Raw genomic sequence first — 12541 nt, 5'->3', positions numbered from 1 at the left:
ACTTGTTTATCACAGAATTAGCACCATTCAAAAATATTAATAGAACTCAAGTACTTTTACTTTTGGAGATCCTATTTCAAATCTTACCAGGTATTTAAAAAATGGACACAAGCCATATTCCACATGTACATATTTCATATGTAAGTGTGAGAAAGTAAGTTACAATTGACAAAGTGACATCATGCTCCTTTTTCTAGATGGTTATTGAAACATTCATTAATATTGACTTCCTGGTTTTCTTATATTTCAGTGCAAGTAAACTAGTTTTTTAGGTCACAAATATTTTGTAGGTCCTTGAAAAACTCATATCGTTGGTACTGTGCCTATAAAGTTGAAAAGATGCAATAGCCCTGCTCTCAGTTAACAATTATGAATTCATGAGTGGACAGAAATGATGAAAGATTATTATCTCTGCTAGCTTCTCTGACAGAAAGCCACTGGGGCATTGAATTGGGTGAAGAGGCAGCAATGAAAGGCATACAGAGCCCGGGACTAGAAGACTGACTTGAATTAAAATCCCTGGTTTGTATAGGATTTTAGGCAAATCACTTGCTTTTTTCTGAACCTCAGTTTCCCCTTATGTAAATATAGATCATATTAATCCTGTCACAATTTCCAGGCAGATGTTGTGTAAGAATTAAAATAAGATAATGCATGTGAAAGTACTTTGTGAATTGTAAAGCACTACTGATTTGTTATTAAAATACTCAGCAGATGCTATTTTTGTGGCTGCCCAGACCGCTTAGGTTTTACTGAAAGGAGATTTATGAATCCTAAAGCATCGTTCTCAGGAATGTTTTTGTGTGCACAAAGCAACTGTAGCTTAGCACCTATTACTATTAATGGACCCCCGTTTCTTACACAATTTAGACAGACTCCTATGTGTTGCGAGCCTTTAAGAAGTCGAGTTCTCCCAGAAACATCATTCTTTCTTGCCAAACTACTGTACTAAATAATTATGCAATTGTTGCTGCCAATAAGCTTGAAGAAAAATAGATGGAATTGTTTATAGCAGTGCTAGTAAAGCGCGTGGCTGATTTCCTGAACTTCTTGGACTCCAAACTGCTGCAATTTAATTTAATTAAAATGAAGACCAGGCAGAATGCATTATTACGTATTGATAATGTATGCAGACACAGGCGGACATAGGGAATTATTTTGACAAAATTCACATAATGGATGCAGATCAGAGCCCCTGAACAAGTCAGTTTGTCAAATTAAATAAGCCGTCTCTAGAATTTTAACAGCACTGAGGACTTAACAATAATGATTTTTTTTTAACATTGTTTTTCAAGGAGCAGAGTTGGGAAAGCAACTAAATAAAATGCAATGTTTTCCAGACGTTACACCTTATTTAAAGCCAGAGAATAAAGCATTAAGGCCAAATGCTTTCAAATGCTCACAAGGAGTTTTTAGCAGGGGAGTCTTGCCTGTGTATCAAACAACAAAATCTTTAAGCTGGATGAACTAGTGATCGTGGCTTTTGTACTAGAACCCTGTGGGTGATTTTACTCTTCCGCTTGATCAATATTGTACTTGGATTAATCAATCTTATCAGTTGCCATTGACACTCTACCATGGAAGGACTTCACACACTCCCTGTAATTTATTCATCCTGGCGTTTTCCCTTCCGTTGCAAAATCTGCTTCATTACAAAAAATGGTGGGATACTCTAGGATCTCAAATTTTTTTTTTCATTTTAGCTGTTCTTACACAGTGTTTCTTTTGCGAGACTCTAGCCTTTGGTAATAAGCACGCCAATTCCCCACAGGTGAGCTAGGTAGGAAATAAAGAGTCCTACACTTGAAACCAAGTCCTACATTTCGATTTAGATATTTATTCACCATCTCATCAAATTCAGCTTGTTGGAATCAGAACCCCTGTGGCTCTATAATCCAGAAAAGGCTGGGCCAGGGATTAATATTTAACTGGCATAGGAAGGAAGAAGAGGAAGACAACTTTCTTTTCACCAAAATCCTTGCTATAAATAGGACTAATAAAGAAGTCAGTCAAAACTTTATAAGTTTCCTATTGCTGATGTAAGAAAGTGAGACTTCTGACAAGGCAAATTGATCCTCTTATAATTAAGGAGGTCAGAAGTCTCCAAAGGGTCCCTCTGAGCAATAATGAAAGTGTCAGCAGGGCTGATTTCCTTCCACAGGCTCGAAGGAGAAATTTGTTCACTTGCAGCCACTCCTCTTCCTTGATTCACAATTCTGTCCCCAACCCCCCCCCCCCAATTCAAAGGTAGCAGTGCTGCATCTCTGTGCCCTGTTATGCCTTCCTATGACCCTGAGCTCTCCTTGGGCCTTCTTGCATTTTGAAGGACCCTTATGATGACATTGCATTCAGCTCCATAACCGAGGATAATCTCCAGTCTGAAACCAGACATTATTTTAGCAATGTAATTTCATGTCTGTTTCTTTTATTACTGTTATTAGGCCTAAAGGGAATAAGCAGCATATACTCCAGCACTTTCAATAAGGTTACTTTATAATAAGAAAGCTTGAGTTTGGATCAAGAACAAAATTTAGAAAAAGGAAATGACCCTACCCATAGACATACAATAGAAATAGAGATTTCACCTCTAGGGTCCACATTACAAAGTTTTTGCTAATATTTGTGGTTTAGTTCTTCAGTCAGATAGCCATTGATATATTAGAAACTAAGTCATGGAGGGTGTTTAACTTGATCAAGAAGGGGGGATGTTTCACAAAGCTTTAGCAAGGGAGCCATTTAAAAGGCAGAGATGAAATACACCTCATGTATAGAATCAGGCTGTTAAAATGGGACAAAGGCACAGAAAACATTTCAGTTGTTCCTCAATAAATTAACACCTGACCCAGTAAATCTACTTTGAGTCATGTACCCTAAAGAACTGAAAACAGGTATTGAAGAAAACAGTTGTATATAAATGCTTATTAGCAGTATTATTCAAACTAGTCAAAAGGTGAAAGCAACCCAAATTTCTACCAGTTGATGAATGAACATATTTGGTATATTTTCATAGTAGACTATTATTCAGTAATTGAAAAGAATGATGTACTAATGCATAGTACCACAAAGATAAATATTAGAAACACGTCAAGTGAAAGAAATTAGACATGAAGACCACATAGTGTATCATTCTGTTGGTTTGAAATATTCAGACTTGGTAGGTCCATAAAGACAAAGGAGATAAGTGGTTGCCAGGATTGGGGGGTGGGAAGGGGGGAGGGGGAAGGGGTAGGGAGCCCCAGCTAATATTGTGGGGTTACTTCACAGTGTTAAAATGGAAATATTCTGGATTTAGGTACTGGTGATAATTTGGAATCTTGTAAAAATACATTCATTGAGTTGTATAGTTTAAGTGGGTGAATTTGTAGTAGGTGAACTGTATCTGTTATTTTAAATTGAGGTTGAACTTACATAGTAAGCAATGATGGCTAGTTTTTGTATCTCACATAGCAAGCAATGATGGCTTGCTATTGTACTGGTTAGCTCCATATGAGAGTATTGCATAAATTTCTAAATGCTAGGATCTAAGAAAAATGTTAAAAAGTAAGAAACAAAAACTGCAATAGGGATCTGAGGAATTACAAAAAATTAGAAAACAAAGATCTATAAAGAAAAGTTAGAGGAATTTGGGGTTATTCTACTCTGTGAAGCAAATGACACAGGGTGGATTGCTCAAGAGGATAATATGAAACCTTGAGTAGGGATCAATCAGATTTCAATAGGAATCTGACATTACACTTGCAAATGTACACTACGGAGAGTTTGTATGAAAGTGTAGGCATATTATATTTGTCCTTTTGAGCTCTGATATAAGGCAACATTCATGCAAAATACAAAAAATAGACACAGAGGTAAAGAAGTGTATATATATATTCACCTAGAGGCACTGTAAAATGGAGACTAGCATACTAGAAGTGAAGAGATGTTGCAGTATGAATCTCTACTCATGAATAAATGGAGGGCTCCCAATGTAACTGTCAAATATATCTTGATAATAGGATTCTGGACTTTCTACCATTGCCTATACCTACATGCCATGGTGCACTTAAATAGCAGAATATTGGACTTGTGTCTGTTGCTAAAGAATTATACTATTGTAATCATATGGGAGAAAATAATGAAGAGAGATAGGGAGGTGGGAAGGGGAGGTGGAGGAAGGAATCCCTATAACCTAAAAAACTATATCATAGAAAATAATTTATTAAAAAGGTATGGGCATTGTTAAAGATATTAGCATACAACAGGGACTCACTTGGGAACTGGCAACAATAGGAGCTCTTCTGGATTTGCAGGGGCTAAGGGATGATGATAGAGTAGCTTGGAAGGGCTACTGGAAAGAACTGCTGTCTCCTAATGTAGTCACTTCCAGGACCGTAGTAAAGCAGGGAGAGGGATAAAAACTCTAACTTTATTCTCCTTGTCACCAAGTAGTACCACTCATTGACTAAATCAATGAGGAGACAGAGGGCAAAACGTCCAGGAAATACATTCCATAGAAGCTAGTCTTACAGAGCATAGAGAGGAGCAGAAATCCTGTGTGTGTGCATGCACATGTATGTGTGTGTGAACATGTGTAAAAGAACAAATCATAGGGAAAGGGGGCTATATATTTGGTGGGCACTGTGGCTTAGTGGTTTAAGCAGCTGCTTGGGATGTTCACATCTCTTATCCACGTCCTGGCTCTACTCCTAATTCCAGCTTCCCACTAACTAGCACCCTGGGAGGATGCTCTTGATATTTCAAATACTTGGGCTTCTGCTACCCAAATGTGAGACCCGGATAGCATTCCAAACCCTTGGCTTTGGCCTGTCCCAGGCCCAGCTGCTGCGGTGGACATCAGCAGATGGGAGGTCTCTGTCTTCTTCTTTGTCTGCTTTTCAAATATACAAAATAAATATACATATTTTAATGGGGGGAACAAGAAGCTTGAAGTGCCTGCCTGTTAGATCCACAGCCCTCTTCATTTTTAAGGCTCAGGCAACACTTTCACAGGCTCCAGTCTTTATTTCTTGTAATCATGATATTCTGGCAAGCTAAACTGAAAATAAAAAGACCAGCAACCAACATTTGTGGAATGGTTACGCTGTGCCAAATACTTTATATTACTTGCCTCTTTTAATGATCATGTCATTACAAACTTATGGGTAACATAATCTTTATGGAACCAATTTTATAGACAGAAAAACTATGGTGCTTGCAGATTAAGTAACTTAACCTATCTCATACAGATAGTTGCAGAGGAGGGATGATTTGAAGACAGGGCAGACAACCTATGCATAGATTTCAAAGGCTTTTATGCCAAAATAAACTTAAAATTTCATTTCATTTTCCCATTGAGTTTTAAGGTCTCATATAGGTCAGCTATATAGCAGTCACAACATGAAAGACACTTTTGATGCATGACGCGAAGTTGGCACCTCTGGAGAGAATTACAACAGACTTCTCATCTTTCTAAGGGCACTTCCCATGAGAAACTGCCTGAAGGCTCAAGCATCACTGCTCCCAGCTGCAAGCCCACAAGCCTTTGTGCAATTTCTACTGACTGCTCCACTCTTCAGCCCTCTGTCTCTGCGGGTTAGGGTTCAGTTGCTTACTGTCATTTCTGAAGACAGCTGTTGCACATATTTGGGGGAGTCAATCAAGACAGCTCTCTATTCCCTTCTTTCTTTCTCTGCATTTCACATAAATAAATAATGGGACCACACTGTGGCATAGGAGGTAAAGCTGTGACTTGCAGTGCTGGCACCCCATGAATGATCTAGCTCCCTGTTAATGTGCCTGGGAAAGCAGTGAAGCATGGCCCAAGTCCTTGGGCCCATGCTCCCACATGGGAGACCTGGAGGAAGCTCCCTCCTGGCTTTGGACCAACCCGGCTGTAATCATTTGGGGAACGAACCAGAAGATGGAAGAACTGCTCTATCTTCTCTCTCTCTCTCTTTCTCTTTCTCTTTCTCTCTGTCTGTCAAATTAAAGGGCCTGGTACTGCAGCCTAGCGGCTAAAGTCCTCACCTTGAACGCACCAGGATCCCATATGGGCACCAGTTCTAATCCTGGCCACTCAGCTTCCTATCCAGCTTCCTGCCAGTGGCCTGAGAAAGCAGTAGAGGATGGCCCAAAGTCTTGGGACCCTGCACCCACATGGGAGACCTGGAAGAGGCTCCTGGATCCTGGCTCCTGGCTTTAGATTGGCATGGCTCTGGTCATTGCAGCTGTTTGAGGGAGTGAATCATCAGATGGTCTCTCCTCTCTATATATCTGACTTTGCAATAAAAACTTAAAAATCTTTAAAAAATAAATTAAAATATTATATGAAAAGATAAAAATAATAGAAAACTCTCAGGCTTATTTTCAAACTGTCATTTGTTCAACAGAATAAAATATCTGGAAACCACATGCCCAAAGAATCTCGTGAGATTCCTGATATCTGTACTATTTAAGGCTTTAAAGTCTGAAGATTGCAGAAAATCAAAGGGAATCGGAATGCAGGATGATTTTTTTTACTTAACCTACTGAAATAACAAGTTAATGGGGTCTAACCATCTCAGATATAAAAGATAATGACTAAAGGTGTCTACAAGTCAGAATGTTTTAGTCCCTAAGTGGAAATGACAGTCTAAATGTCAGATTCAAAAGCATGGCCTAAAGAGCACCACACCAAAGGTCACGGTTAGCAGGCAACCTTCAGTTCTGGAGACAGTCAGATCCTGCGTGATTCCACTGGTCTCCAGCCATCATAGAAGGGGAGTGAAAATCATCTGAAGTGAAAACATATCAAACCAGAATCCCAAACATGTCCAGAGGTAATATTCAAAGGAAAAAAAAAAAAAACTCCTTAGATCATTTGGTGGAAAATCAATCATTGCAAACAGAAATTAATACATGGCTACATGGCTAAGATTTTCTGTTTTGTGAACATCATAGCATTATTATTACAGAATTAGTTCAACATACCCAGAGCCTCTGCTAGGCCCCAGACCTTCTGTCCATAGATGTCGGTCTTGTTCCAGGCAAACGTGTAGACAAGATTAATTGCAGCAGGAAACCACTTCTGTGTGAGTCGTCCTTCCACTGCCACTGTGAGGTGCACTTTTATCATCCCGACAGGAATCGTTGAGTGTGTCAGAAGAATCCGAAGCAGGGTTTTGTATCCAGGAGTGCGGCTGCTCAGGTAACTTAACCTGACAAAGCTAGAAGGAATAGGGATTTCCTCTTGTACAACCTGAAAGAAATGAAAAAGCCACATTGGCTCTTCTTAATGGTCACCAGCAGACGAGGATATTGCATTGTCTTAGTTACAAGTCAGAGGAGAGAACCTGAAGGGATGTCTGGATGGCAAGGCATTTGTTCCAGAATCTGTGTGGGATTGTGTGACTCACTGTGTGACTGTAGGGTTTAAGTTTTGCACCAAGAATGGACTGGGACAAGACACTCAGTCATCCCTAAGGATTGCTCACATTTTTCCCCTGCCAGGAATGATTGCATAAAGAACAATTTCAGCTTTTCTACAGAATAGTAAAAATTGCTTAGTAGGAGTTGGAAAAGATCATGTCAAATGATTCAGGGCTGCAGGCACTGTAAAGGGGGTCTTTTTCTCATATATACACACAAAAAAATCTAGTTTGGTGCCAAGCCATATATCATGAAGCCTTTGCTCTAATTCTTATTCAGGTTAGGCTCTGTGAAGAGGAGGACTCCACAAGCAGGTACAGCAAGTGATATTTTATGACAAAGATTATGGTTTCCCTAGAATTAATCTTTACCGATGCCATCAAATTTGTTTTCTTTGGAGCTTTGGAATGACCTCGAGGCCAAATTTTTAATCAGCTCTCTTATATGTTTCTCTGTGCTTGGGTATACCAAAAGCTAGGAACAGGTTTATGCATGTTGGCACCTGGGGTTGATAAGCATGTAACTCCTATTAACTCCTAGGTAAATTCTACACTAAATGTTGACCTTGGAGTGAAAATATCTTTTGGCTTAATTGGCTGCTATTAGTTATTTGCTTATTTCCAGAGAAAACATTAAATAATCCAAAGAGTCAGCTAAACTGAATGTTGTTTTCTATGACTTTGCATCCTCTAAAACCTGTCTGAAGTAAAAACCTGTTCCATGTTAACGCATTTAAGGTAACATGAATAGTGTGGGTAATTTTGAGTCCTCAACTTTCATCTTGGAACCTTATTTCTTCCTACTTTACCAAGCTCAGGCAGAAACTGATTAGCAGAATGAATTGTTAAAACCTACAATGTCATATTTAGGATTTCTGGTTATTATCCTACATCTGAAGACTAAATCCCTGTTGTGTATTCTGCGGCCGAGTTTTTTTTTTTTTTTTTTTTTCTTTTCTCCCTACATTAGTTCTTTGGTAACAGAGCTGTCTGCTGGCTATCTATCTTCTCAGATGGGGGCAGAAGTATTATAATGAATGATAGGCTGACACTTCTTTTGCATTACATTCCCCTAAAGAAACTTGTAATATGGAAACTTTTGTGCTGAAAGGTATCTCATGATATTGGTGGAGCAGTCGGTGTAGCAATTCAATGTATTCATTAAATTAGATTCTGTGCTATTTTTCTTTTTTCTTTATACAGAAAAGCAACAGGAAGGATGAGAGTGACAATGCATTGGACACTTTTCCCACAGAGCACTGTGGAGTATTTTGTGTGAGCCTCTCCTAAGTGGTATCTTCTGGATATTGCTAATAGCTGGTGTATGCTGACATGGAGAAAAAATTCAATTTTGGAGTGTTCATTTACCTCTCTCTGAGTATATGCCTTGATTTCTGAGTCTATAAGACTTATGAGTCAATTGTGGTGGCTTCCGCATTTAGCTATCATTAACATGTTTACATAAATTGTATGTGTGTATATAAATATTAAATGTTTCTGTAACGAGGTGAGAGAATTACACTGTGGTTGCTTGAATGACTGAATACTGAAATGAGAACACTGGATGCTCGTTTAAAGAATTCTCTAGGACAGCCAAGCACAGGACTACCCAAGCACAGAATATGAAGCTTTAAGAATGTCTTCTGCCTGCAAAAGCTTGAATACTCAGAAGCAAAGCTTTACTTATTTTTTTTTGGGGGGGGAAGCTTTATTTTTTTTTAAAAAATCCATAAGTTTAAAAATAAACTTTACTAAACACAGCTAAACAAGAAAGCTGTCATGACTTTTAAGAACAATGACAAAAGGTACAAGTTAGACAATGGGAGAAAACCAGATTTCTTAAGGAGCTTTAATTTCGGAACCACAAACAGTCCAAGCTTATTGATCATATTGTTATCACTATTTAGCCAGGTAGCTCTGTACAGCACTGTGTTCATTAGGTCAAGTTGTGGGGTTTAATTCTCATGACAGCCAGTTCATCTTGCAATTCCATGGCCACAGAGAGTGCCCTATTGCCCTGGCAACACAATGCCCAATGCCATACTTCAGATAGTGCTGGAGACACTGTATTTGAAGGCTTCCCTCTAGAAATGAAGAGCAGCACATTGTAGGGCTGCCACAGACAATAGGAGCAGACATGCAGCCATTCAAAACTGTCAACAACCCTGCAGCACTGTGATTGTGTATGGTCAGAGGTTGATCTACACACCTGCAGCTCAGGAACAATGGTTCCTCTCTCTGGACAGGATCCTCCAAAAGACGTGAGTGGTGAAGGAAGAACAATAGGATTTGGACTGATAAAGTTGGAGATATCACAAGATGGTGGGTCTGACACAACTCTCTGCATGGTTACTTTCTCCACCACAACAAACTGATTCCAAGGCAACCAGAGTGTCCTCTTCTCGGATAGGAAGGGTGACCGGTCAAAGATTAAGATGACAGAAATACCACCGAGAGCTACCAGGTCAAAGCTGAAATAGAAAAAAAAAACATATGACATATTCAACCAAATGAAAAACTAAAGTCAAATTAGTTAACATTTAGGCTAATTTTAGTGCCATTTCTTTCAGGACTCACATTTGTATTCTCCATTTTATAAACTCCTCCCAGTTAAATATTCATCCTAATGGCTATCTCCTTTAATACCCAGTAGACCACTGAGAAGAAATTCCATACCACCAGTTGATATCACTTAGAATTTGTAAACCATTTTTTCACACTCTTAAAATCACTGCATGCATTTCTGGACAGCCAAATCCAACATTGCTATTCCCTCTTGTGTTAAAGATGAGCATTTAACATTCAGCACCATCTTTAATACAATGCATTATTCATCCTCAAAACAATTTCCTATAATGTAACATTAGAAAAGTAAGGGGCCAAAAAGTCAAATATCTTGTTCAAGGTCACATAGTATCAGAAGTCAGATGGTGTCTTCGAGATGGCATTTGGAAAAAGAAACCAGCAGAGGCAATTTGTTCAGTGGAATTTGGTTGAATAATTTTATGCCAAAAGCCTTCACATTTGACTACCAGTATGGGTTCCTTAGTAGATCTGAATAGTAGATTTAGGTTTCACAGTTCATTCCAAAAATGATTTTTGCTTTCTGCCTTTTGGACAGCCGATAATGTGCCCCGCCCAACTCTGCCTACACTTCCTTCTACATCTGTGACTGCAGCAAGGCTACCTTTCATATAAGCCAACTCTATGTACCTCCACATGTGGCCTGTGACAAGAGAACTGCATTGGAGCCAAACAGATTTGGTTTTCAGTTCATTCTTCAAGTAGATGATTCTACCTTATTTTTCTTTAATGTATAGTGACATTTACTGGAGAGCATTTGAAAAGTGTGAAATAATAAATAGATGTAAGATAATGATAAATTATTATCATTTTATCTTAAAAATGGATGAAGGGTAATATGATGACTTTTCATATTAAAAAAAAAACCTTATATTCACAGGAGAAGGATGTATGCAATTCTCTGTACTAAAAAGGATCTTTCAGTAAAACATGTTTTCAAATGATAAAAAGTCCTGATATGGAATCAGATTTAATTATGGACATCTCATCAACATCTCATCATTCCTTTTATATGACATTTATTATAGTATTACCTATTGTGTCCTATTGTAGAAATTTTCCAGATAAAGAAAAATGGACAGTAGCAAAAGATGGAAAACAAAGTATTTTCTTAGTTTTGTTTTTCAGTGAAGTAGCTGTAACATTAACACAGTTTCCAGAAAGAAGATTTCAAGAACTGTATTAGCTATAGAAAACAAGCAAGGCTTGTATTAAAAGAAAGAAGAAGAAGAAAACCCAAAAGGCTTATGGTTTAAGACAGAGAGGCTGAAATCATGACAATATGGGAGCAGTTTAACACCAGTGTAGCGGGAGAAAATCCAACACTACTTGTGAAGAAACCTTTCCTATGGCTTATTTTCTATGTTGATTTAACTCCCTGTCCTTGGGCAACTTTATTTGCTTCACACAAACCTTGACTCTTGGTTACTTAAAAGTGAAGTGCTTATCTATTTAAAAACAATAAAACAAACACAAACACAAAAATGAAACAAACTATTCAAACAAAAACATATGCAGCTGGGAAATATTTCATACTGCTAGAAAGATTGAGCAGACAGGGCAGGCAACTTGTTTTGTAGGAAGAATACTGGTTTGGCTTCACACATATGTGAATTCTAATCTCAGCTCTGCCATGGTAACTGTGTCTGTGAGCTTATTATTTGAACTGTATGAGATGCAGTAGCCTCCTTGGTAAAATGGGGCCAATATTATCTATGCAAATATGCAAATGCTTATTGGTGACTTATGCTCTTTATAAATAAACACTGTTTTTTTTTTTTGCCTTGAGGGGACTCAGGCAGAGGTTTTCTCACCTTCAGAACATAGTTACTGAGACGTCTGATGCTGGTTCAAAATCTTCCAAGGAAGTCACCATCACTTCACCTAATGTGCTTATTAGTCAAGCTGTTTATAAATAGATCTCTTTCAAGACTTTAATGAGTATCAGTTTATGTGAGAGAGGGAACATCAAGATGTTTTTGGAAATGTACATTATATAAAAAAAACCTGTAGATTTTGAAAATTTCTTCAAGCCAAACATAGTTATTTTTTAATTCAATTTTCCATGAACTTTTTAAAGCCCCCTCTTGTATTCATGTTAACGGGTGGTAAGTCATAGACAATAAGGGACCAGAGTACTTGGGCTCAAATATTGAGCTGTAGCCAACACAACTGTATTCATCTGCATAATGGTTTTCATTTATTGAATGAGGAGAATCACATCAATATCATAGAGTGTTTGGGAAGATGAGACTGTAATGACTGGTGTTTAGTGGACACTCCAAAGTGCTCTCCAGAGTTGCTTCTTTTCTACTCCGAAGCCCCTGTCTGTAAAAATCTCACTTCAGACCTAAAAACAAACAAACAAACAAAAAAAACAAAAAAACCTATTCTCTGAGAGGGAGAGAGAGATACAGACACACAGAGAGAGACAGAAGGAGGGGGTGATCTCCTATCTGCTGGTTTACTCTGCAAATGCCCACAGTGGGCTGGGCTGGGCTGGGCTAGGCTGGGCTGGAGCCAGAGCCAAATTCCTCACTTCTCCTGCAGTTTCTGCGCAGGTGGGAGAAACA

The 12541-nt window shown here is 38.4% G+C and overlaps 1 protein-coding gene across 3 annotated transcripts in view; it reads right to left on the bottom strand.

The window, feature by feature from the left end:
• TENM1 (teneurin transmembrane protein 1) overlaps window positions 1-12541 on the bottom strand; it is a 531802-nt gene that overhangs the window by 131542 nt on the left and 387719 nt on the right. For all 3 annotated transcript variants that reach the window (XM_040999695.1, XM_040999696.1, XM_040999697.1), the window contains exons 17-18: window positions 9595-9856; window positions 6949-7216 (exon numbers count right to left, since the gene is read on the bottom strand). In XM_040999695.1, coding sequence (XP_040855629.1) covers window positions 6949-7216; window positions 9595-9856 — 530 coding nt within the window. The remainder of the gene's footprint in view (window positions 1-6948; window positions 7217-9594; window positions 9857-12541) is intronic.

Source organism: Ochotona curzoniae, unplaced genomic scaffold (assembly GCF_017591425.1).
Source record: "Ochotona curzoniae isolate NIBS_2020 unplaced genomic scaffold, NIBS_Ocur_1.0 scaffold_1852, whole genome shotgun sequence".
NCBI lineage: Eukaryota > Metazoa > Chordata > Mammalia > Lagomorpha > Ochotonidae > Ochotona > Ochotona curzoniae.
The sequence above is the reverse complement of the archived record's forward strand: the minus strand, read 5'-3'. Positions and strand labels throughout refer to the sequence as shown.